The 25497-nt window shown below is 42.2% G+C and overlaps 1 protein-coding gene across 1 annotated transcript in view; it reads left to right on the top strand.

Moving 5' to 3' along the window:
• Positions 1-25497, top strand: part of ARMH3 (armadillo like helical domain containing 3) — a 129781-nt gene that overhangs the window by 41995 nt on the left and 62289 nt on the right. The window contains exons 21-23 of the mRNA XM_082486574.1: positions 15008-15090; positions 15594-15720; positions 18427-18502. Coding sequence (XP_082342700.1) covers positions 15008-15090; positions 15594-15720; positions 18427-18502 — 286 coding nt within the window. The remainder of the gene's footprint in view (positions 1-15007; positions 15091-15593; positions 15721-18426; positions 18503-25497) is intronic.

Here is a 25497-nt window from a genome sequence, read left to right as displayed (position 1 = left end):
CTTCTTAGTTGCTACATGCAAATTACCTCTTTTTGAAAGCTGGGTCATTATCATAATGGTAGCTAATTTGCTTTCTTCTCTGGCCATGATCACCATGGTATCCAAATGTCTTTGTTTTTCCGTTTCATTACCTGAGTCCCTCTTCACCTGATTGGAGAAATGGAGTAATGTTTTATGCAGTAGTGTTTCTCTCTCACATATTTGTGAGTAGGAAGGAGGTAGGCTTTGGAGTAAAGGGAGGTGGACCTTACGTTCCCTTTTTACTGCAAGAGATGGGTACACGTAGAACAGTGTGTGCAGCTCGTTCTGAGAGCAACCTAGAAATGTCAGTGGGAAGGAGGAGAGGCTTTTAACTCTGACCTTTGCATTCATGGCAGGTAGTCTGGTTCATGCCACTGGTATTCTGAGATAGATTGATATTATGGGGCTTGACTTGTTTCTCATAATCTCTGGATGTAGCCTTGTAAGACTGTTTCATGATGCAGTCATTGTGTGGGAGGTCTGAGGGATGGGGTAGCAGAATAGATGATGAGACCTAACAGGCTGCTTTCGTGGATATGGTGTGTGCTTCCATTCTTATCTTGCAAGCAGTGAAGTAGCTGAGCTAGGAAAATGCAGTTAATCCCCTAGCTGTTGTGGCTTAAACAAAAGGTTTATGAAAATTCAAGGGAACGTGGCCCTAATTGTGTGTTCCTGGAGCTGTGCTTGAGACCTAGGATCAGTGACTTGGTTGGTGTAATGCAACTCCCATCAGAAATTTGAGAGAGGATGACTTTTGAAAAAGGCGGGGATGAGTGGCTTCTGAAGCTGTACTCAATTAACACTGAGTACTTCCCTTCGGTAGCTTTGCACAGCTGAATTTAGGTACAGAGAAATGAACCAACAATCTGAGTCACTTTCAGTTATTAAATTTTCGCCTTGTGTGACATGTGGCCCATTCAGACTTTCTAAATTATTCCTGTAGAAGGTGAAGTGGGTGCCCCTAATTAAAGGATTAGTGATTTCTTTTCGGTTGTTTTCTTCAGAACAGAGCCCCTAGAGGCATGGCTCCAGTGTAGTGCCAGTTCAGGAGAAGACTGTGTACAATGTGGATGTCTGTTGTGAATAGAAATTGCATCTGACAGTGTGTGATATCTTCTCAGCAGTTACCAGTGAACTGGATCCATTCCTATTTGGTCAGGCTGTGCTGGATTTTTCCTACCCACTGGTGGTACGGAAGTCTCAAATGTAATGCCTTTTGCTTGAACGTACTGTTCCACAGTTCACAGACCACACTCTTAGGCATTTTTCAGTCCTTAACTGTCCCTATTTTAGACGGGAAAAAATAAAAATCCTTGCTGCGCACTTAGATTCAGTATCTTGGGATATTCTTGTTAGTTGTCTCTAATTAGCTGGTGTTTGTATAGTGCTTAGGAAATGTAAAGCGCCTCAGAAGTGTTAAGTGCTGCACGTGCTTTGAAAGCCAAGCAGTGAAGTAAAAAGAAGTCAGATTGGTCAGGTTTCTGTAAAGGACCTGGAATGTGTGCACACCTGATGTAGCTGAAGAGCTCCACACTTACTATAGATTTCTGTGTGTTTAGGGAGATCTTCCCATGTGGGAGTAAATTACGGTAAGAATGTTTAAAAATTTTTCTTATAGGACATTGAGGTGAACAGAAAGATTCTTCAGTAGCTGCTAGGTGATTCATACAGGCGGGAAGGCCATGGGTTGAATGGTACGTGCACCTATAAAAGGGCACATCTTGGCTGCTCCAGGTGTGTACTTCTGGAGTGCTGTATGTGGCAGACTCAATGGTAATTGCCAGCCCTATCTTGAGATATATTTCACAATTAACTCCTATCCCTTTCACGGCTGCTCTTTGATTCTGCAGAATGCTGCTGCCTTTGATGTGAAAGAATGGCCGTTTTTCTGGTCTTGATCTATCTGACAGATGATTCCAAACTAGAGCGCAGGGACTTCTGAATTCATTTCTAACCTTTATATGAGCGTATTCCCCTTTGGGCTTTTATTTTGAATCGAAGGATTAGTTGTCACTGCTGGATGAACAGCTAAACGGGAGCAGCTATTCACTGCAGGGTCTGAGATCTCAGGTGCCCCATCAGGCATGCTTTACAGAAGTTCTTCAAGCCCACACTTGTCTTCTTGAATGACAAGGTGTGTGATGACTGAAGCAATGCCCCTATTGTGCAGTGTGGATAATAGCAATGGAAGCCCCCCAACAGAGCTGAGTGGAACAAAGAAGCTGGAGGGAATTGGTGTAAGGAAGCACTGAAAGAAAGGGAGAGAATTCTACCTGGCACGTAAGAGGAGGAGAGTTGTTTCAGGCGGAAAATTGAGTGGGAGAAAAAGACAAAGGGAATACTGTGGGGTAGGTAGTCAGTATGGGGTGCGGAGGAACGGATGTAAGGGTTGTAGGTGGAAGCAGTAGCAATGTATGGAGCCTTCTGTTCACTTGCCGATTCTAATGTTAGCTAGTCTCTAATTAAGGAAAGCCACTCGTGTGTCATCTGATGGATAGACGCTTTTCCTTTGTGGGTGCTTTGTCTTCAGTATGGAAGGCCAGCAGCACTTTGAGAAGGTTTCTGAATTTTCTTTTTTGATTTTAAATTGCAAAGATGACAGAGAAAAGCAGTGGAGGCCAGGTGTTTGGTATCTCTCAGGACATGTATCGGGCTGTTTATGCAATCTGTAATGCTTTATAGTTTTCTGTATACACCACGATGTGGCACGTTGCTTACATGTGATCTTACTTCTGTTGGACTTCCTTTTTCAACATCTGAGCATGAGGAAGAGCGATGTTGTTACGGAGTCTTCGGTTGTGATCCAGCCTTAGCTTCTCTATTAGATTAATTCCTTCATATTAAGTCAAGGGGCAGGACCCGTGGCACTCAGTACAGTATAAATCTACTTGTGCTGACCAGATGAGCAAGAATGTTTAGCTGACAGAGAATGATACAGGGGTTTGAGAGCTGGAAGCGGGACTGACAGAAAGGAAGATCTGTAGGTGGCAAAAGTAGTACATATAAGCTGGCTGTAGCTAAAAGTAGCGTGAAAATAAATACCGGATCACTAGTGTAGCTAGATTCTGGAATATCCTAAAAAGAGTGCTGGAGAGCAGTTATACTTTGATTAGCCTATGAAAAGGATTACCAAGCGCAGTTACTGATAGGTGGACCAGACATTCAGATCCAGAGATGCCTGTTGATCTTGGTTCCTCTCTAATAGGCCTTTGCAGCAGATCATTAGCTTCAGTTCAATCATCTGTGGTTAGTATGTAGCTCTTCCCGCTGACTGCTGAAGAAAATCTTCAGGTTTTTTTTCTGTGCCAGTGTACCATTACCGGTGACTAGCCTGGAAATTTGGCCACGGTCAGAAACCATAAGTGGATATGATTGTTTTGACCTGTTCCCTTACAGACATTTTGGCCAAATGGAAATCTCCTGGACTGTTATGCCAGAAACCCTATACTTTTTAAACACTAGTATGTTGAATGTCAAGTGTAAGGAAACCTTACTCGGTAACAACCAGTTCCCTGGTCTCAGAAATAGCATGTTATGCCCAATGTTTTTCTTAAGTTCTGCTCCTTGTCGTGTGAAAGTGAGGTTGATGTTGTTGGTCATAAAGGCAGGGTTTGGGTTCTAACTGTAGAACTCTAACTAGCTTGTACAGCACTTGAGTGATGGAATATGCTATATATGTTGTTGTTGTCAAGCATGTATAAGCTATGCCAAAAGAGTTTTCATGAGTCATTTAATTCTATTATATAAAAAGACCTCATTTCTTCAACTCCTCCCACCTCAAAATTAGTAATGCTTGAGCAATTCATTCCAAGCTTAGGGGGTGCAGGTAACTTTTTTTGCAGTTGCTATGGTTTGCTTTAAGCAAAAGCCACGTTTAAAGAAACAGAAAAGCAATTCTGTTATATAGACTTATAATAGCAAGAGTAGATCATAAAAAAATCTTAAATATGAATAATGGTGAGATAGCTATTTATTAGGGCAATTGAATGCAAAGTAGGATTAAAAATGAGCCTTGCCATTAGGAAGCGTTGAAGATCAGTTTCCAAACTATTGTAACATAAGGAGTACAGTTTTTATCTTGTACCTTAGTTAATTTGATAGATGCTGAACGCACTGTTAAAGTGAAGGTGCTTCAAATGTGTAGCACTTTCAAGAAGTTAATTTTTCTCTGTTTCTCTCTTAGGATTATCAAAGCAGACTTTTGCAGTGCTACTGGACAGAATGTACTTTTATTCTTTTTGTAGACTCTTTAGATCTTTGTGTCAGTTTCTGTATTTATAACATGAGGATAATTTTGCTTTCAAAATGTTTTTGGTGAATACTAGAGAAGGGTTTCTCTGTGGAACATTCTTAAGAAGCAATTTTTTTTTTTTTTTAAATTTGTGGGGGGAACCCCATTTTCAGTATGTATAACATGCTTGCCCTTACACAGTGCATGTTTAAGGTGGTATTGTTTAGTCACTTGTACTTTGCTTTGTTGTTTCTGCAGCGGAAATATTGATTACTAATAGTTTTTGTTACTTATGGTGCTTCTGGTTCTCCAGCTGTTGATAAGGTCGGCTTTAGCCCTCTGATTTGTGTTGCTGAACAGATTGGAAATCAGGTGATGTTGTGTCTCTCCTTCGTGTCTAATCCCACTGTCACTGTCGCATTCTGCAGCAGCTACCTGGCAAGGGAAGCTTGTCTTTTTGCAGTTCTTGTGGAGGCAGGATTTGTATACTGGTGTACCTGACAGTCTAGTTCACTGGTAAAATGCCTGATCTCTAGGTGCCGTGTGAGTTTGAAAGGCTATAGAGCTACTTGGCCAGTTAGCAAATGACTTAAATATTTTAGGGAAAAGAATTAAAGACCAAAAATCTGACCTTCTTCCAAACTCACAGAACGTCTTATGTGGCTTTAAAAAATGCTACCAAGGCTCAGGACTGTCTTCTGCATGCTTCTGAAGTCTTAAAGAGTTCCGAGGAAGCAGTCATGTTCCAGCTGATGGTATAGATAAAGCTGCTGTGGTGATTTCTGTGCCATGAGGAATTCTGTAATATAGTAACAAAGAAAGAATTGTCTTTAAGCTATGAAGAATATTGCAAGCATAAGAGAATGGTCTCTTCAGCACAGCATCTTCAAAGGTAACTAATAAAGGTCATGTGCAGTGATAGGGTAGAAAGGACAGGAGCTTGTGTGTTAAGTGTAAAATGCTTTCATAAAATGAAATCTATGGTGAGTACAAAGAAGGTCTGTTTGTCTCTGTTACAGGGTTTGACTTGAACTTACTATTTTGGGAAGAAAAGGAAGTCGTTATGTGAGACTTGACCTTTCAAATACTTTCCAGCAGAAATGCTTTCTGACTTCACTGCACTACTTGTAAACTAAAGAGAACTATAGAACAAACACTAGAGTTTTAACACCTTTGTAGGTCAACATATTCTACCTAACGCAGGTTTTACGTGGTGCTTACCATCTCGTTTCTCCGTGCCTTTTGATAGTGGGAGGCTGGCCGGGCATTTTGAAGCCGCACATCGGAATTTCCACTGAGAGCTCTCCCAGTCATGTGCCATACGCTATGCTGGAGATTTGGGATCTCATAAGCTGTTTGAGTACAGGGTGGTGCTGGCTTTTTAAAGAGGGTGCCGCCTCACTGAGGAATGAGGCTGGAAGTGGGAAGGATGGGGTCCTTCTGCAGTTCCCAGTGGTAGTTCAGTGGGAGGAGGAGGCAAGAACAGTGTGCAGGCAGGTTCAAGGTGAGCTGCTGAGCAGCTGCAACAGGAATTGGAGCTCTGAGTTGATGGGGTGGGTAGGTCTTTGGAGCTGGAGGGGATCTTGACACAGGAGGGTGGAGAGCCTAAGATGAACTGGAGGTGATAGAGTGTTAGAAGGTATAGGAGGCTTTTCAATGAACCTTTTCAATGGTTCCCAGTGACAGGACGAGGGGTAATGGGCACAAGTTAGAACACAGGAAGTTCTGTTCAAATACACGGAAACACTTCTTTACGGTGAGGGTGACAGAGCACTGGCACAGGCTGCCCAGGGAGGTTGTGGAGTCCCCTTTTCTGGAGATTTTCAAGACCCGCCTGGATGCAGTCCTGAGTAATGTGCTCTGGGCAATCCTGCTTTAGCAGGGGAGTTGGACTAGATGATCTCTAGAGGTCCCTTCCAACTCTGAAAATTCTGTGATTCCGTGAGGCCCTGAGTATGGGAAGGACTAGGTAGGATGAGGTCTGGGGTTAGCGGGTTAAGGAGGCTGGGAGGGAGGTGATATCGGATAGAAACTTTTGATTAGAAATCATTGCATGATCTGGAAAGGGAGCTATTCAGCATTTTTAACTCCCAGAGACAGGACTAAATACACTTTTTCTGTTCTTTTATTTGAATGCCTTCCTGGGACCGTACTTCGGTGTGGGAAACTGAGAAAGGAGAGCTAGCATCTAGCTTAGGTGTGTATCCTGGGTATTTTTTGCCCCAGTGCTTCCTAATGTATTGTATGCTTGAAAGGAAAGGATGTTTTCTCAGAATGATGTTTCAATCATTTCATTTTATGACTTCTTTCTCTGTGCCAAGAAGGACACGGACAAGACTTCACAGGTCTCGTATTAGGACCTTGAGGGCCGAGATGCTTAGCTCTAGGATTGCAAAAAACAGTGAGGTCCTTTAGTATTCCGATGAACTGGGTCATTATGTTGAAGCTTTGGAATTAGTGTTTATTTCTAAGTGGTTTGGTAAATCAACATTAAAATTGTGATTACCTTGCATTTTGTGCAATGTCCTCAACTTGCCTCACCTTTACTTGTAGATAGATGACCAGCAAGCTTTATCTCTGTTCCTTATCTTTGAAATGGAAAGAAAATAGATAATATTGGCCAGCTGTTTACTAGGAAGCCCAAGAGATTCACAAGTAGTTGTGCTTGTTGACTCTAGTGAAGTTTCTGAGGAGGTGGAATAGTTCTGAAAATCTATTGGAAATAGTATAGTTTCTCACAGAAACTAAAGACTAACTGTTATGTGCCACGGAATAGGTAGTGGGATTTGGGAGCCTTAGAGTTGCCTGTTTTCTTTACCTGTAGGAATGCTCGTGCTTGGTGGGACATGTGGTACGATGTTGGCATAAGCTTGGTACAGGAGTGCAACTGTTAGTCCTGTTAGCTAGGTATTTCAGTGAATTTAGGAAAAGACTGAAATTGAAAGATAGTCCTATAAAATAAATTTTGTTTGTAGTCATATGTTGTGGCTTGATATTCATTGATTTATTTAATTTGTGCTTCTGGTAGCACTCCACGCTTTCCCAAAGAAAACCCCAGTCTCATCTTACACAGCTCACTCATGATGAGAAGTTCAGAAGGAAGACTGCAGATGTCTGCTTCTAGTCTTCTGCTGCCATTCTCAACTGGTGGTTCAATTTCATGTTAACCTTTCCACGTTGCCTCCATCAACCAAAGCTAAAACACTTTTGTGGTAAGAACACACAGCTATTTGGTGAAATGTACTGGTGTAAATCTCCTAAAGGACACAGTGTAAGAAATGCAAAAACTCTGTGGCTTTCATGTGAAAGAGGATGTTCTAAATTCCCTGCATGGAACATTTTTAGGAAGCATCTGCTTTTACTTAAATCCTTCTTAGTGTTCTATTATTTAATTCTAGTTACTGTCACTTTATTTTAACGTAGTTTAATACTGATGATAAAGTGTTCGGCCCCAGTTGCCAATGGAGCGAAAAAGAATAATACAAGATTTCTGGCTATTATTGATCACCTTGTAAGATCAGGATGGGAATTCTTCATCAACAGAGCCTTGCTCTGATAAGCACAAAGGGAATTTAGTCATTTAAGTGGACAAAAGTGTAGTAACCTTAGTAACCTTTTGGTCATCCTGCCTCAGCCTGGCAGGTCTCATCCAGATATCTTGCTCTGTCCTGCAAATTACTCCTTAAATAAAGCCAGCTAACACTGGAGAATTTGGTTGTGAATCCCTAACAGTTTGCAGGTCGTGGTGACCGAGTGGAGATAGTGTGATAATTTCTCCTGGGAAACAGTCCCGTTGATAACAGAAGCGTTACAGTCAGACACAGCCATTTCTTTGTCTGCACGGAGGGGTGGCAGCATTCAGAATGCAGTGATTTATCCTTGTCCCCTTTTTGTTTTCAAGAAGCAGCACTCCTGGGTCCCTTACTTTGCTGTCTTTCCATGTTCTCGCACAATGTTTCTGCTCTTTCTCCAGATGCTTCTCCTTTTCTGTTTTAAAACCCCATGCAAAAATGTGCAACCTTAACTCCCAAGACTACCATTTAATTAACAGTGTGAACCTGCACTGTCAGACAAAATAGACTTGAGCTCAATACTTCCCCTTTCCTCTAAAGAGGAATGAAGCTTGTGGGTGTGTGCTTTTTTTATTTTTAAGAAAAAAAGCATATTGTTCATCTGAGCTTTAGCTGAAGTTGGAAAATTTGGTTTCTTACTGCTTGCAGGATTGCTATCAAGCAGCATTGCTCTGGCATCAGTAATCAGCATTTCCATTAAGCTTGCAATTTTCACACCGTTGGCTGCGGTTAGGTGGGAACAGTGAGTACCAGGGATGGGGACTATATAAAGAAAGTAAAGGATTGGAAGTCAAGTGGCCTACTCAACTGATCTTGGGAGCGATGGGTTGTGCCAGCGTGTGCTCCAGCCCTCTGGCAAGCTGTTCTTTTTCATTAAGAATACGGGCTGCTTTCATGCTTACAGCCTGAGAGTCATGGGGAGAAGAGGGAACAGCTGTAGAGTGCTGAGATGCTGGTGATGGGGAGGCTGCCAGTAGCCGGCTGCTGTCTGCCATGGAGCTTTTGTGGCCGGGAGCAGAAATTTGGCAGTGCCTGTGGCAAGCAAACCGGGAGGCAGTGGTGGCAGCACTTAGAGGAGCCCTCCAGCGAGGTGAATGGTTACAGCTATGAGTGGGGTACTCCCTCTTTACCGGAGCAGAGGGAAGGAGCTGAAGCATGTTGAATAGTGATGTTGACAGAGCTTTTATTGCTTCCTCTGCTCCCCTGAGAGGGGACTGCAGCAGTGGTGCACCAGTCTTGTTTTGTAGCGCTTTGGCTGATTGACGGGAAGCTGCGAGTGCTGTCCCTGAGTAATTGGTTCGCTTGTCCAAGGATGCTGGGATAGTTTGTGCCTCGGGGGGTTCTGGTGCATTAGTTTGTAATAGCGATGTAGCTATTTCTCAGACACGCTTCCTATTCCTGCTGCTCTATCTGGAAACTACCTCTGTTGGTTCTTTTCTGTCAAACCTTATCTGTAGATACTAATCTCCTGCTGAGTTTTTGATCACTGTTCTGATGAGTGTCTGCCCATGCCAAACATGGCCAAATCTGCACCCTCTTAACACTCAGGTCATCTCAGTATATAGTATTTGAGCCTTTGGCTTCCCTACTTCTGAATTTCTCTTCAGGTATAGCATTTATTACAGGTGATTACTCTGTTCCGAGGTCTCTCATCCTCCTCATAACAGCACAGTGGGGTATATGGTTACCCTGGCTTAACCCTTGGGACTTCCAGTCTGGAATAGGAGAGTGGACTGGTCTGTAGTTATGGTATTGTCATGTTGTGAAAGTCTGTTATTTGCACACTTTGTGCTGTAGTTTCCCTCCTCTAAGGGGTCATGCTGAATTTTGGCATCTGGAAGAGTGTTACGAGAAAGCGTTGTTTGGTCTATTACCTTTTAACATGCATTTGATGTTGACCAGTTGGAGACAGAATATTCAGCATCGGTGGGCCTTTGGTCTGACCGGGTACTGCCAGGGATGCTCTCGTTGCTCTATTTATGCTTCCAGTGCTGTTGCAGACAGAATGGTGCCGATTTTCCCTTTTATGTTGGAGGAACTGAAGAACAGAAAGACCAAAGTGCTGCTTCCTGAGGAATCAAATCCAGTTTGTTCTCAATTCCAGCCTAGTGCACTAATCCTTACCAGATCTGGCTTACCATGTGCTACAGTGAGTGGTGTGGACCTTGCCTTGAGAGTATGTATATGTGAATAGACTGGCTATAAGAGGTCCAGGGTGGTTACTGTGCTGCCGAAGGACTCGTAGGCAGCGTGGTAGCGTTGCTCAGATGTCATTATCATCTGCGCCGTAGTGACCTGTGGGTGGGGATCCAGCTAAGGGGGTTGTGAGTTGAAACACTGGAAGCAGGACACTGAATATACTGTTGGTACAATGGTAACTTCCAGAGGGAATGGAAAATCACTGTTCTTCCCAGTGTGTCCTGAGAGCTGGAGAGTAGAAAATTGGAGGATTTTAATAGTGTGGGATCCTGCTAATTGATATTACACTGCAGCTGAGGAGCTCTCACATCTCTTTTTCTCCCTTGCTCCTTTGTTGAGGGCCATTACATGCACCATTAGAAGATTTTTTGACCTCCAAGTGGAGCAGATACGGTGACAGGGGCTTCCATACTGTGCTCAACCCATCCGAGCTCTCATTGATGTGTGTCTCAGGGCTGTTCTCTTCTGCTCTGTTGTGCAATAACACATCAGAGCCTTCTGATGCTCTTGGCAGAGTCTGTGCTACATTCTGACTTGCCCAAGGGATGGTACTACTTCTCCCTTTTTTTCCCCCTTTTCTCTACTTAACCTACCTCTATGCTCCTTTTGCATTACATGTGATCCAAACAGTGAACACTGAGACACTAAATAGAACAAAAACTTTGTGCGAATCCCAAATGTGCTGGAGCTGAATATAATTCTGTTTGAAACAAAGCTTACAGGGAGAGAAGGTAAGTCTGCTATGGGAGGAGGAATAGGGGAAGGAGAGAGTGAATAGCGCCTGTCCACAACAGGAATTACCTCCTTCCTGGTAGAAGAGGAGATGCTGGATGCCCACGGTCTTCTTACAGAGGATTGGCTTGAAGAAGGGCAGCAAAATAACTGAACAGGAGAATTGCTGCTCCTCAGCAGACGGGCTGGCCAGAAGAGCTGATAAGGGAAAGTGTCCATCCTTAAAAGCAGCTCTGCAGCAGAGGAACTAAGAGCCTCTTCCACTGCAATCATTTCAGTTTAAAAAGCAGGGAGGATATCTGTAAAAGCTGGTGATGTCACTTTTCATCCTTTGGTTATAATAATCCTTAGGAGAGAAAATTGCCTTAAAACCAACCTGTATGCTTTACACCACTTTTACATACAGCCAATCATGTGGCTTCATGTCCAATTTAAGTGTCCACTCAACATGCTTTTCTACTTGGTTTTGAGGCTATAAATGCAGGTGTTCAAGGCCATGTTCTCTTCTTGTTGATTTAAGAAGCATAGCCAGTGTGCTTAGCTCAGGTCACAAAATGAGGAGCTTGCATGCAAATACTGATGGCTGCTACTGTAGTTTAGTCACAGTTTAGTTACTCCTGCTTTTGTTGCTAAAGATGTTCTAGTGACATTATTGTATTGTGAAATTATGGATGTTTCAAGGCTTGCTGTAGTGGGTGTATTGTGTCTGGGTAAGGGATGCCAGGGACAGGTATCTTTGGGGAAAAAAAAAAAAAGGGTTCTAGAGGCTATTGCAAAAATAGTGCTGTTTTTCAGTTAATATCGAAATAGATCTCATGCCCAAACCATCCATCACTGTTAAATCCTGGAGCACAAATTGGGATAATGTGGCTGAGCCCAAGCGAGGGCTACAGTTCTGTCTGCCTGCGCAACTGAGAGATTGAACTGCTCCTCCGTTGGGAAAAAACATGGATAATTTCCTGGCTAATGTGAGAGGGCAGCCTGCAGACCGGATATGAGAGGCGAACAGTTGATTGCAGCAGGGAAAAAGTGACACATCTGCTTTGGCTTCAGGTTGCTCAGGAGTGGCAGCAGCAGTGCCCCATTGGGGTGGAGGGGCAGAGGGGTTCAGCCGGTTGGACCTTTGTTCTGAAGATTTATTTTGTGTGTGTAATTGTCACTAAAGGGCACTGGGCATGTGAACCTGGATCTAAAAGTTGTTAATCCTGAAAACTCCAGGGCATAGCTATCCTTATTTTCAGTACAAGGTTCGCCTTACAAGCAAACTACAGAGACAGAGGTAGCCATAAATGTAAGGGTCCATTTTCTGCAGTGTTCCTGTTCCTTAGCACCACTTGAGTAGAGGCTGGTGCAGAATGTGCTGGTGTGGAAGAAGTTCGGTTGCTCTTTGAGCATTGATGTAGTGTCTATCCTAATTAGGAGCGCTGCAACTTTTTTAGGAATGGGTGGTTTCTGAACAGGTGGATAAATTTTTCTGTGTGGTGCAGACAGTGACTGTAAACCTGGTGGATTAGCTCTTCTGACCAGCTCTGAGCCTAGCACTGGGTTTCTTTTTCATGGGAAGCACGTCCCTCTCCTTCCTAGTTCTTAGGGAAGGAATAGCATAGACCAGCTGTGAGTGGGCTATGATGCAGTGCAATTCAGGTATGAAGATTGATTTCAAGCAATGGTAATCTCTTGTCTTTTTTTCTTACTGGATAAACATGAGCAAATTCATCACAGCGGCTGGAACAAACAGGAGCTGTTGTTGGGGTAGAACAGAGCAGCAGTTCTCCTTCAAATGTCCCCAATATGGAGCACTGCAAGTGCTTCAGGGTGGTATCTGAGAAATAACAGTGGACAACTGTAGGCTGCTTGTCCCTGTCAGTCGGTGAGTGCCCACACTCTAGACCAGTGACGGTTATGTTTGTTTTTTTAAAAATAGTGTCTTCCCACCATGAGTGGCTTTCATGTTCACTGTGTTTGGATGTTCAGTGGCTTCTCGTCATGTTGTGTGGTCACCCACTGCCAAAGGCCTTTCAGCAGGGTTCTGGTGGGAGAGTGAGAGGTGACGGGACAAACAAGAGGCTTCACACCACTTGTTATAGGAAATCCAGAGCTCTGCTCCTCTGCTTTCAGAAGCCCCAACTGCTCGTACTAGAACATCAGGGCCTGGTCACGAGATGTGGCTATGTGGACTTGTGTGGCCGGGAAGGAGGTAAAAGCATGCTTATAACCATTAAGTAGTGAGATGGCCAATAAGCTGCTGTGACGGAGACGCGGGGCAGCTGTCTTCAGTCCAAGGCACTGACTGCAGGAGACTCTACTTTTTTTTGCTGTGAAGGCTTGGTTACCTTGGCAACCTGTTTTTAGCTGGATCTCTGCTCCGGTGGAGAGCCCATCTGTACCTGCTACTTCTTTGTTTTGAAACGGCTGTTTTACAGAAAAATGTTTGACAGGAGTATTTTCAGACCTGGATTATTGTGGAATCCAGGCTCTGCTTTTGGTCCCAGGAGTTTCAGTCTGATGATGAGGTGATGATGGTACGGGGAGTTCTGTGGCTGCATTGAAAAGGTATTAATATATCCAGTTCATGAGGTGGGTCATGGAAGGGAGAGATGCTACTGCTGATTGTTAAATCCTGGAATAGCTCTGAAAGATAAATCACTTGCAGGGCTGCAGTTTGCAGAGCACTTTGTTCATTCTGGTTTGCAGTTCTGCATCAAACCACCAGCTGGTGGATTAAACTGAAGTGGCTTCTGTCTGCAATGAGTAAATACCCCCGCTAGGGCTGTAGGCTTCCCTTTTGGGGGACATATATAAAGTTTTGATACTCCTGGTGAACTTCTACTATTGGAAGGTAGTGGTTGCAGGACAGTATTCAGAATCTGACATTTTTTTTTTAATTCCAGATCTTACCAGTCTCTTCACATCTGTCTTTTTACTGTAGGTTTTTTATTTTACCTTTGGTGAATACTTTATAATCCTGAAGGGGGGTTGGGGGGCGTGTATGTACCTAAATTTTGCCCTTACCTCATTTCTGTTCCCTGTGCTTTATCTCCTCCTGTTTCATAGTGTGTACCTTTGGCCTGAGGTGAATGGTCTGTTCTGTATTTGCTGTGGGGTTCTCCCAAACTGGAGTTGGGTTTTCTTGCAGGTTACTGGGTAGTGTGTAACACTTGTGTAACAGTGGGGGGAAAAACAGATTAACAAATTCTGGTTGTACCTATAAGAAATTGGAGTAATGCCTGGGATTACTCTTAGATGCAGTTACTAATTAGTAGGTAATTAAGAACCTTTTTTAAAAGTCTGTTTCTTGCTCCAGCCTGACTTTGCAAGTCATCTAATTCAGAAATTCAGATGGTTTAAGTCTTGAAATCTGTTGACTTCAGAGCTTTCGTGGTTTGGGCATGAGAGTACATTAGGAATCTGTTCTAGGCAGGCATCAGCATTCAGTCCTGAGCAGCTATAATGCAGAAGAAAATAGCTTGCTTTGTTTTTTTAGTTCTTGAAAATTAAAAAACAATATAAAGAACTTTCCATTTTATTCAAATGTATGGAATACAATTGTTTATTGTAAAGTCTGTTTGATTAAAGCTCTTTTAGTCAACCTTTTTGTTAATTCCCACTATCACTGATTTTGGGTGGTTACAGCAGGAGCTTTTGTTGTTTTCTTAAGACAGGTGTGAACCAGATCTGTAGTCTTTACCGCACAGCCCTGGATAACTGACACAAAAAAGTACTATATCCTTCCCTGTACCGTTGCAGCAGCATTGACATAGAGCTACAGAAAAACTGTGCCATGCTTTTTTTTATTATTCTTTGTTACTTTTTCTTAAACTGCATGTATCAACAAGAGTGACAGTTTGGGGCTGACTACACATACATCATGTTGGTGATGTATGAAGCAGAAACGAGACAGAGGGATTCTCCAACCTCAAGGCTCACTTCAGGATCTGGCAGATAGAAAAATCTCTTGTGAACTGTCTAAGCTAACAAGAGACTTACCTTGAGCCTGAGCAGATTTGATTGGGAAGTCAGTGAAGGAGAGTAAATGGGAGACAGAAAAATAGCTGTCACTTACCTGTCCAGCACAGTATTTTAGCCACAAAAAAAACCCCAAACCCACACGTAAATTGATATATTTCTGAGAGGTAAGCAGCTGGCATTTAGGTTAGTTTATACTAGATAATGAAAATGTATTTAAGTGACTTGTTGAGAATGGCCTTGCTTTTAAACTTTTTTTTTTTAAATACGTATTATTTTCTCCTAGCTTTGATCAACTTGTTGAAGTTTCTCATGTCTAATGAGACAGTGTTGCTGGCCAAGCACAACATCTTCACCCTTGCTCTTATGGTGAGTACAGACAAAGCAAATCCTCTTATTTTAAACAACTTGATTAATCTTGAATGAATCTTAGGATTTCTGGCCTGATAAGGAGATATCAGAACAAGGCCACAAAGCTGAGGAATATTGTTGTGGTTGGTTTTGCTAGATGTTTGGAAAGGGCAATGCTTGGACTCACTTGTAGGGTCTGCTCATTGAAATAAACAAGTCTGTGAGGAAAGGCTTAGTTTAATTTTCCAGATTTAGTAATGCTTTTTCTTGTTCTGTGGCCCTTTGTATACAAAATAATAGAAACCTATTTTCCTGGCCCCAGATACAATAGTACTTAAGCTTCTTGTTTCTCTCTTCTGTACTATAAGGAAAATAATAGCTAAAGCAATGAAGTAATGTAATACTGTGTGATGCAACTGAGAGTTATTTCTTTGAAGGTTTTGGTCATTGTATTGCTTCTGTTGCAGAGTAGATTTTGTGTAAATATTCCTGTTGTAACTTCTTTTCACTTCCTTGTATAGGTTGTGAACCTGTTCAACATGTTCATCACTTATGGAGACACCTTTCTCCCGACTCCCAGCAGCTATGATGAGCTGTATTATGAAATCATTCGGATGCATCAGAATTTTGACAACCTTTATTCTATGGGTGAGTACCTGTTGACTGGTCAGGAATACTATTCACTAGAAGTGAGGGTGGTGGTGGAGGGATGTTTGTGTTGGGTGTTTTCTGTCTACCTGCTGCTGCTATGTGTCTTCATCAGTGGATGTGTTTTGTGTGCTAGGACACGTTTGGTAAGTTAAGACTCGAGAGAGGGGTAAACTTGTTAGAGGGATACATTTGGTTTTTTAGTCAGAAAAGAAATAGGAACAGACCCACTGCTTCTCTGGCAGCCACTTACTGTGGTTGAAAATATAAATTTGTTGGCACAACTAGGTACACGGTATTTCATGCATCTTCATGTAGTTTGCATCTATCATATTTGACAGTTTCAAGTCAGAGCACAGGTACATGCTGCAGAACCAGCCAGCACAGACAAACACTCATTGCAAAAAAGAATTTGGAAAAGAATTTGAGAAACTTATAACAAGAAGCTTGCTGTGCTAGACAAATCACATCTACTGCACTCATTGCCAAAACAAACCAAGAAAACAGCCCTCACAAACCTGCCTGCAATGACAAGTGAATCACTGGACTGAAGAATGTGCCTACTGGCAAATCAGGGAGAAGCTGCCATCCTTCAAAGAGGGAGAGGCATGCTGGAATGCCACCAAGTGACACCCAGCATGGAAAAGAGGAACAAAGGAGAGCAAGGAATGCATGGAGGCATAATCGGCCAGCGTATACACAGGAGCTAAGGGTAGCTGCAGCAGCGCTGGTGTGGTACCTGCGTGCTTGAAGCTGTGAAGAAAATAGTATAGCTGTGTTCTTTGTTTGCTTTGTTCGAGAAGGACCTTTCTTCCCTTCACTCCCTGCTCCCTTCTCAGCACGATCACCCGATGAACAACAGGAGTTAATATAAGCGTATAAGGGGTTAAAGGTCAGTGGGAAAGAGGCAGTTGGCCACAGTACTCTCCTGACCCGGGAGAGAACTATCCTCACCTAAATAAAAGTAGCTGAATACTTCCTGCAATTGCAAGGAAAAATGAACTGCCCTTTTGTACAAACTTCCTACAGTTTTCATCCGCTGTATAAGGGATCACTTGGCCATTTTTGTGCCCTCTGAGCACATAAGATTTTTTGCCAACCCATTTCCTACTCCCAAGAATTACAGCTAGTAAGATGAGGTGCTTTTACTAGCCAGTAATTTTTCAAACCTGACCCCTGTGGAAGCTGAAGGAAAGTGGAATGGAAGAATAACACACTCAAATACTTACTCAGTTGGGCTGCAGTAGGCACATCTGACCTGTTGAAACAATTAATTTGTCACATGAATGTTTTCCATCCTTCTACACAGAGCAAACCCCTTTGAATTGATGTTGTAGGTGCCTGAATAGAAACTCTCTCTGAATACATTACTTCAGATATTCAAGTACAGTATCTACTGTTTGACAAAATAATCTTACTCAGAGATGGCATTTTTTTTCTGCAGATGACATGTAATGGTAGGACTAGGAAGCAAGAAGGTAGCACTGTCTGAAGTTGATTAAAGCCACAGTTTAACCAGGTGTCCTGTCAGCTTCACCTGGCTTGTCAATCCATCTCACTGGGACTACAGTCACTCTTCTGTCCCCTAGCCTCGGGACGTTTGATAGCACAGATAAGAAAGCTACTTTATCCTTTAGTTTTCCTGTTAATGTGGCTGAAAGTTCTATGTTGGGAGTGGGGGTGGAACCTAGTTGCCTTGGTTATTTTTTTTTTTTTTTTCTTGTCCTGAGTCTGAACTTTATCCATACATGCAGGACTGAAAGCTTCTCTTGTGTAATAATAGGCATGAGTATGCAGCCACTGTGCTTATGGATTTACTCGTAGCATCTGTGTTTCTATATGATCCTAAATTCTGATGACATGCTGTTGCTTCACTTCTAAGTTGAAGGTGAACCTTTCTTGTGGCATGCAACCTCCAGAAAATCCTGTATATACAAATTCCTAGAAAATTCCCTTCTATTCAGGCAATATGGAAAAATAATCCAAAAGTGTGCTACAGGATCTGTTATTGCTTTGATACTTACTAAGAGATGTGCAGGTAACTACCACCATAGAAACACTACAGGTTCTGACCTAAATAAATATTTTGGGTTCTCTAGCAGAAAAGAATTTGATTTCCTAGAAGTTCTTCCTGTTGCAGAATGTTTTCAGATCTGCTCCCAAGTCTGTCAGAGACCATCTGTGCAACGAACAACGTCCTCATTCCTACAGGGAGTGTTTTTTCCCTAGGCTGGTGCACAATCCCTTTCTGCAATTCCAGATGAATAGGGAGGTAAAGAATCCATCACTGCTGGGTTGGGTTTAAATCACAGAATGTAGTCCAGCTCAGATGGAACCTTGCATACATAGGAGCTGGAGAATAGCGGAATAAAAGGTATCATAGATCTGGGACGCTGTTCTGTTTCTGGAAGAAATGAACTTTAATATGTGGTGATGAAAGCAGTTAGGAGGACCTAGGCTTTTCAATCCCCTCTGCTTCCTGTCTACCAGTCATTATCTTGTCCTGCTCGCTTCTTCCATGTTCCTTACGTTTCTTAGATGGGCTCTGAAAGGAACTTCTGCCCTGGATCACAGATTGTCTCAAAGATGACCTTTGTTTTGATGTGGTTCCCAGACTGCCATCTCACGAAAGCAGATTTTTTTGACATTTTAAGTTAGAAAATTGCCAGTTCTGTCCCAGCACTGTTAACTGTCTTTTCCTTTCAGTTCTAAGGCTTTCTACCAATGCTGGTCAATGGAAAGAACCTGCAAGCAAGGTGACCCATGCATTAGTCAATATTAGGTAAGGAGTAGAAGTTGTTAACCACTGTAGAGCTTCTTGTGTCCTGTGTGACTGCATTCTTATCGTGACACTTTCACATTTGTTGTATTGAATTTTATTTTGGATTTGTTCTCTTTGTTGGGCTAAATTGCTGCTCTAAACAGGGCCCACTGGGATAAAGAGAGGATCACCAGGGTTTGATTGTCCTCTTTCTAATAATTCTTTCGGCTCTTCTGTAGACTGAGTGCTTTCAAAGCACGGCACAATCTGTAATGAATTAATCCTCACAGCGTTCTTGGGAGAAGTTATACAGTAGGGAACAATGCTGTGCTAGCAGAGCAATTGTGGACCTAATGGATTTCTGATGCGTGATTCTATTGTAATTCTATGAAGCTATGAAGGGGACTATAAGCCAGCTGTAATAAGCAGATTCGAGGCCTCTTTTAACACTGCAAGATTTTTGTGTGTGTTTAAAACTGATTATTTAAGGATATTTCAGTATTCTCTTAAACCTCTTCCTCCTGTTCAAGGGCAGAAGTTATGTTCTACTTGTAAGGCTGAAGAATATCTAGGGGTGCTTTTGTGCTATATTCCTTCATGACAGCAATAATTTCTTTTCCTGGCTTCTGAAGCAGCTGGTACTGACCCAGCTGGGTACTGGGCAAGAGGCTCATGGATCTGTCTGATTGATTGGAAAATGGAACAATGTTGAGAGAGAGAATTTAATGTTTCTCTGGCTTGTAAACAAACCATAAAAGATATGAGTATTTATACTGAAAAAAATACCTGTCCATCACCTCTGCGGTCACCGCAGACACTTGGTGTTTATGCAACACCAAGTAGCTCAGTGCTGCTACATTACTAGTACTTGTCATTTTCCTCACTGCAAAAGATACTGTCGGGACAAACTCTCTGAGGGCATCTTTCAAGTCAATATACATCTTACGTGTCTATAAACCACCTTAAAGGTTCCCTTAGTAAGTCTGTAAGCTTAATAACATCACGTATGGTTCCAGAAGATTTATTTTGCGACTATCCTTATTTTTATGTTTTGTAAACCGACATAAATGAACGCTCATGGGCAGATAATGCACTCAGAGTGAAGCAGCAGAACACATAACTGTTGGTGAATTCATGTCATTTAATGTGACGCAAAGTGGCTGCCCTGGGAATTCTCTGTATACCCAGGGAGAGAAGTCTAAACTGGGAAGAGATAAAAAAAGCAAGTGGTCACAGAGGCTTTGTGCTGACCTCTGGTTTGTGCAACCAAGATTTTGCACTGGCTCATTTCCTGTTGGCTCAACAGCTGCTTTTGTAAAGGTCAGCATGGACCCGAGACAAGATACAACCGAAAAACTGGCACCTCTCCCTGGACAGCTTGTATCAGACATGGTCAGTGCATGGTGCTGTCTGGAACCAGGGAAACTTCGGGCATGTTTCTCTTCTAGGCTTTTGGTAGCTTTTCCCTGCTCCACCCAACTGCACATGTATGTTGAAATTTCACGTGGTCCTTCACTAGCTTTAGAAGTTTTCATGAATGAATTTCATGGCTTTTCACTCAGTGAAATTAGACAAGGCCTAAATTAGAGATAATTCGAGGCCTGGAGAGGGATTAGACTTCAGAGAAGTTAGTCTGTTTCACTTACCCCGTTTCCTCTTAAAAACTAAAAAAGGTAACGGGGTGAGTATTTTGTAGACTTGTTTGTTTTCTTCTCATGGTAAAAATATTACATAGGAAGGGTTCTTTGACTGTATAGATTTTGGAGCAGCCAATTGTTGCATGCTGGAGAAATCCAAAGGTACTGGGCTTTTGTGAAGGTAATTGAAACCTCACACTGCCAAAGTGGTGACTGGGACTAGATGCCTTTTTTTGAGAGAAAATGCTTTAGAAAGTTTCAAAAGATTTGTCTCAGTCCAGGGAAAATAGATGAAGTGAAAGGTTTATGATAACATATACTTCTTTTTCACCTAAAGACTGAATTTGGGTGTTTGGAAGTTGCAGATCATGCAGCAGAAGGATGAGAGGATAATTTTTCAAGGAATGCCATGAGCCTTCCAAGGTCTGAAGCTTTCTGCAGTCTGTTGGGAAAGACCAGTCTGTCCTGGTCTGTTGGCTGTCCCAATTCTGCAGCAAGGTCTGTAGGAAGACCCTTAATACGAGGGCCCCGTGTTTTCTCCTGGTATTGGACCAGGAGTGCAAACTGGAGCCTTGTGCATATACAACTTCTGGCTCTGTGTTGTGGAGTCATGGAGATGTTGCAAGCACAAATCACCTAAGAGAAACAGGGAGAGGAGGATGCTTGAGGGGAATAAACTGTTTAGGGCTGTCAGGCTGATGGCTTTATTAGAGAAGCACAGTATGTTAATGAATGCCAATATTTTCATAAGATGTAATTATCTTACGCATTGATAAGGACATGCTGGTTTGAACCTGGCTTAGCTCCCCATTGTCTGGATTGCATGTTTGTTTATGCCCCTTTGATTTCCCCTTAGAGTGGTCTTAGTGTACTGCTGCTTATTTGAATGCCTTGGCCACGAAAGGAATGAATTTGGAGAAATTCACCTCACATTGGATTTTTCCCTCAGCTTGTTCTATCATTCTGGAAAGATTTTCTGAGCAATGATTACCCGCTTTTTGCTGTAACAGCGCAGTGCGAAGTCACGCTTTGCTTTATATCTTCATCTCATTACAACAGCTGTTTAAAAATAAATAAATAAAAATTGTCATTTCCTTATCCTAAGGCTTTTGGTGGGAAAGATTACAAATGTAAAAACGTCTGTGTGCACATGCCTGTGGTGGGCTTTAACAAGTGTCTTAAAACCCTAGCGTACAATCTTCCGTGTAATCCTGCCAGGAGAGGAGTGGTGGGTTGTTTACAACTTTTCAAGGCTGCAATGCATTTGTGTTGCAGGAGTAACTGCTGGGGAGACACATCAGCCCTACTTGTACCCCACAGCCCTGGATTGGCGTGTTTATCTGATTAATTGCTTTAATACAGAGTCAGGATGAGTAATACCTTGAGAATCTTTGTCCCGTTCTCGTTTAAACAGCCGCAGAGAGAGATCCCACTTTGTGTATCCTATTATGGTATTAAATACTTTCTAGTTGGAATCTATTCTCCACCGGGCAGTCTGATCGGGTTTTGTTGTTGCTGATCATCTGATTTTTCTAGTCTTTACTCCAGTGAAAAGAGCAGTCACAAATATTCGAGTGTTGAGAGACGTGGAGGCTATTCCTACCAGCTGTCCATACCTCTCCTCTTTACAGACAGATTTCTGTCCAACCTAAAGAAAACAAAAATTTGAAGACGACAGGATAATAATAGCCTTATCTGGTTGAAATCTTACTCGCCGTACTGGAATGAGTGGTCATTCTTGCTGTGCTAGCCTATAATAGTGATTGTAACTTCTATCTGTGGATTTGTCTCTGTGGTTTACGTAAATAATTGAGCCACGATGGACTGCAAGATATAGCTGCAGCGCTGTTGGGGTTGAAATCCGAAGCTGCAGCAGTTAGTGGTTTGAAAACTCACCTTCTCACCTATGAGGAAATAAGCACATTTTGAGACGAGTAATTTTTTTATAAGCTAATGAGCCTCTTTAAGATAACATTGTGCAGGTTTGCATTTAATGAGAATTTTATTAGCGCAGGGTTCAAAGGGGCTTCTTCTGATTGCTTACTCAGTGAGGAAGGTGGCAGCTGAATCCCTGTATTCTTTTAATAGACTTTCTCCTCATCAGATTTTTTCAAGGTGAATAAATAGATTAACTCAATGATTAATAGACTGAATTTCCCCATTGTCTGAAATTCAGTTCCATCATCATTTTTAAAGTAATTTTATTTTTCTCACTGAAACACTTTTAGCAAGCAGAGAGTAAGTTTGCAGTATGGAACTAGGTGATAGGATTTTTTTTAAAAAAAGGTGTGTTTTGTGCTGTTGTAGCATACGCTGCAATCCTCGCTTGGGTGCTTTCATCCACGCTTCCATCTTGCAGCTACTTTTGTTCCACGTGAGCCACCTTGTGTGATATTCGTTCTTTGTACAGGAGGTGCTGCTTCTCCCAAGGCTGCTTTTGGGGTTGTAAAGGAGAGATTGGGGATTTGGGAGGAGCGCTTAAAGAATTGCATGGATGCGTATAAAATGGTTATGCTTGCTGCCAGGCTGGGCAGGAGCACTCTGAAGGAACATTTACAATTTTACTGAAGTGAAAGAAGGCCAAATTGGGCTGTGCTTGTTTGTCATAGGATACCCGGCATCCCTGCTCTGAAGCTATAGCTCGTGTTAAATTACCAGCACTCCATAGAGCTGCACTTAACTGAAAACCTTGACAGAGGAGGAGACTCCATTCAGATGTTTGTTAGAAAGTGAGTGGCTGCAGCCGGCCCGCATAGTACCTTCAGCATTGTTCTGCTTTACAGCAAGGAATTCAGCATCTGTTCATGGGGAGAGAAGAGCTAAATGCTGCTGACCCGGTCGTGTTGTAATGGATGGCTGCAGCATTTATGCAGGATACATGAAAGGGGACCTGCTGAGAGAGAAGTGCCTCTGTGTAGAGTGGAGGACTATGGATTACAGTCAGCTGAGATGGTGTAAAAACTATATATATTTTTATATATATACGCACACACTTTCCTCCTTCTCTCTCCTTCCTCTGTGCAGATTTATATGGACACATACACGTTTCTTGCCAACGAGTAAGAGAATGATAAAGCGAGGGCAAGCGTAAAGCCTGTTTATGAAAATAAATGGTCAAGAAAATATATGTGCATATATATTAAAAAACATGGATATCTATGTGTATGCTATATGTATGTGCACATATATCAATGTGTGTATTTATATGTATGTACGAATATCTGTGTGTATATAAATCCATACACATTCATATTCACACACATGGATATACTAACAAAAATATATATATTTTTGTATAAAACAAATACACAAACATCTTGCCTTTGACAATGGGCTAATTTAAACCCACTATTTCCAAGCTGAAAAAACTAAGACCCTTGCTTGTTTCCAACTTCTCTGAGATGAACCACAAGCGTTGGCCAAGGATGCTCTGGTGTGACTCTGCTCAGCAGCAGCATTGCGCTGGGTGCGTACGTAACCCCCGGGACTGATGGACTGTGCAGAACCGCTCGGCTCGGGCCAGCCAGCTCTGAGCACCAGAGGGTGCTCAGGCGTGCAGGTTAGCCCAGCGTGAGCTGGAGTTCGTTGCCTATCGATTGTTAAACCCACTGGTGAGGGCTACCACTGGTAGAATAACAACTCCATTGAATTGTTCACTGAGGTGTGTTTAATGGTAATGACCTCTGACACGCTGTCACTTCTAATCAGTCTGAGCTCAGATCACAGGCTAGTACAAGACAGTCAATTTATTTTTTTTTTTTTTAAAAAGCTACAAAACCCAAAGAGAAGCTCATAAATGTATTTTATTGGTACTTTAAAATCCAAATATAATTTTGCCAAGATTAAGGATCAAGTTGTTACTAATACTGCTGTAAGAAAACTTTCAAGCTTTATGCACGTAAACTAATTTGCAGAATTAGTTCATCACATTTTTCAGATGGTAACCTGAAAAAATTACAATGCTGAAAAACTGAAAGTAAGTGGATTCTAGATGGGGTTTCTGGCTTAGTTCTAGGTCTCTTCTAGTGACCTGTAATCACTTCACTCATAGAAGGAGTAAAGTTAGTAGACCCTTCTTGTCATTTCATGTTTCTTGTGTGCTTTGCTTGTTCTGTAGGAACTCTGGCACAGCACAACAGTTCCTGAAATACCACAGTGGGGTGAGCAGAGCTTGGTTACTCAGAGTTTATCTGCTACCACTGTTTGTTTTTTCACTTGACCTTACAATATTCTGATACAGAAAGTTTATTTGCTAGGAGCAACAGATTTTGACATGAGCAAATTCTGGCATTAGCTGGCACCTGAACAGAGGAAGCACGTGGATTGAAAGGGAAAGACCTCCCTTCCAGGCCATTGTGACCAGCAACATATTAACTGAAGAATAAAAAAAGAAAGAAGCTCTCCTATCTCAGGGTACATTGTTTCATCTTTTCATGACACTCTACCTGAGCTTCCAGTATTTTTATTAACATTTATGTTATTTTTGTGTAACCAGTGTTGAATTTCTTTGACGTTATCTAATTTCTTCTCGAGACAGTGGTGTTAGTTTTCAGTTATTGCTCTTTATTTACTAGCTGATTCATCTTGGTGTGCTTCTGTGACAGAGCCGTAGCCAATTTCATTCTGCTATAATTTTCCTTCATTCTTTCTCATTCATGCAGCGGCTTAATTAAATGTTGTCTCTGCCACTGGCCCCAATCCAGAGAGCAAATCTGTTAGTTGAGTGGCGTTGTATGGACCAGTTCCACTAACACAGCAGCATGGTTCAGCAAGTCAGGTGCATCCTGGGTCACCTTCCTTCTTTCTGCCAGTAACTTTCATTTCAGTCTCTGCTGCCTGGGAAGGGACTCTGACAATGTCAAGCCTGTTTTCTCTTTAATGAATTCTTTAATGAATTATTTTTTTGGGGGGGAGGATTAATTTCTTTGCTTTTTTTTTTTTTTTGTGGTGACTTAAGCTTTCTAGAGCTGATGCTGATTTTGAGCAAAGCTGTTTGTATGGCAAAGAAATGCCTCTATCTGAGATGCCATAGCCACGGCTTGCTTTCTTCAGTGCATTTGAAAGTCATGCTACAGGGGTCACTTTCTTAAAATTTCATCTCATAGTAAGCAATGCTTTTTGGATTGGGGTGGGGATGAACTTGAAGTGATTTATTCCCAGGATGTCAGCTTTGCTTAACTGACTTTCTTAGCTTCTTTCCAATGTCTACAATTGTGTTGGCCACTTTCATCTCCTTTTGTCATGTCACAAAGTCAACAGGTTGGCCTTTTAAGAGGGAACTTGCAAAAGCATCCACTTCTGCATTTCAGCCGCTCAGGATTGCTGCAGAGGTGAGGCATCTCTTCAAGGGAGGATTGTTTGCTGGGCAAAAAGGAAACT

This window comes from Vanellus vanellus (genome assembly GCF_965231255.1).
Source record: "Vanellus vanellus genome assembly, chromosome: 7".
In the NCBI taxonomy this organism is placed as follows: domain Eukaryota; kingdom Metazoa; phylum Chordata; class Aves; order Charadriiformes; family Charadriidae; genus Vanellus; species Vanellus vanellus.
The sequence above is the reverse complement of the archived record's forward strand: the minus strand, read 5'-3'. Positions and strand labels throughout refer to the sequence as shown.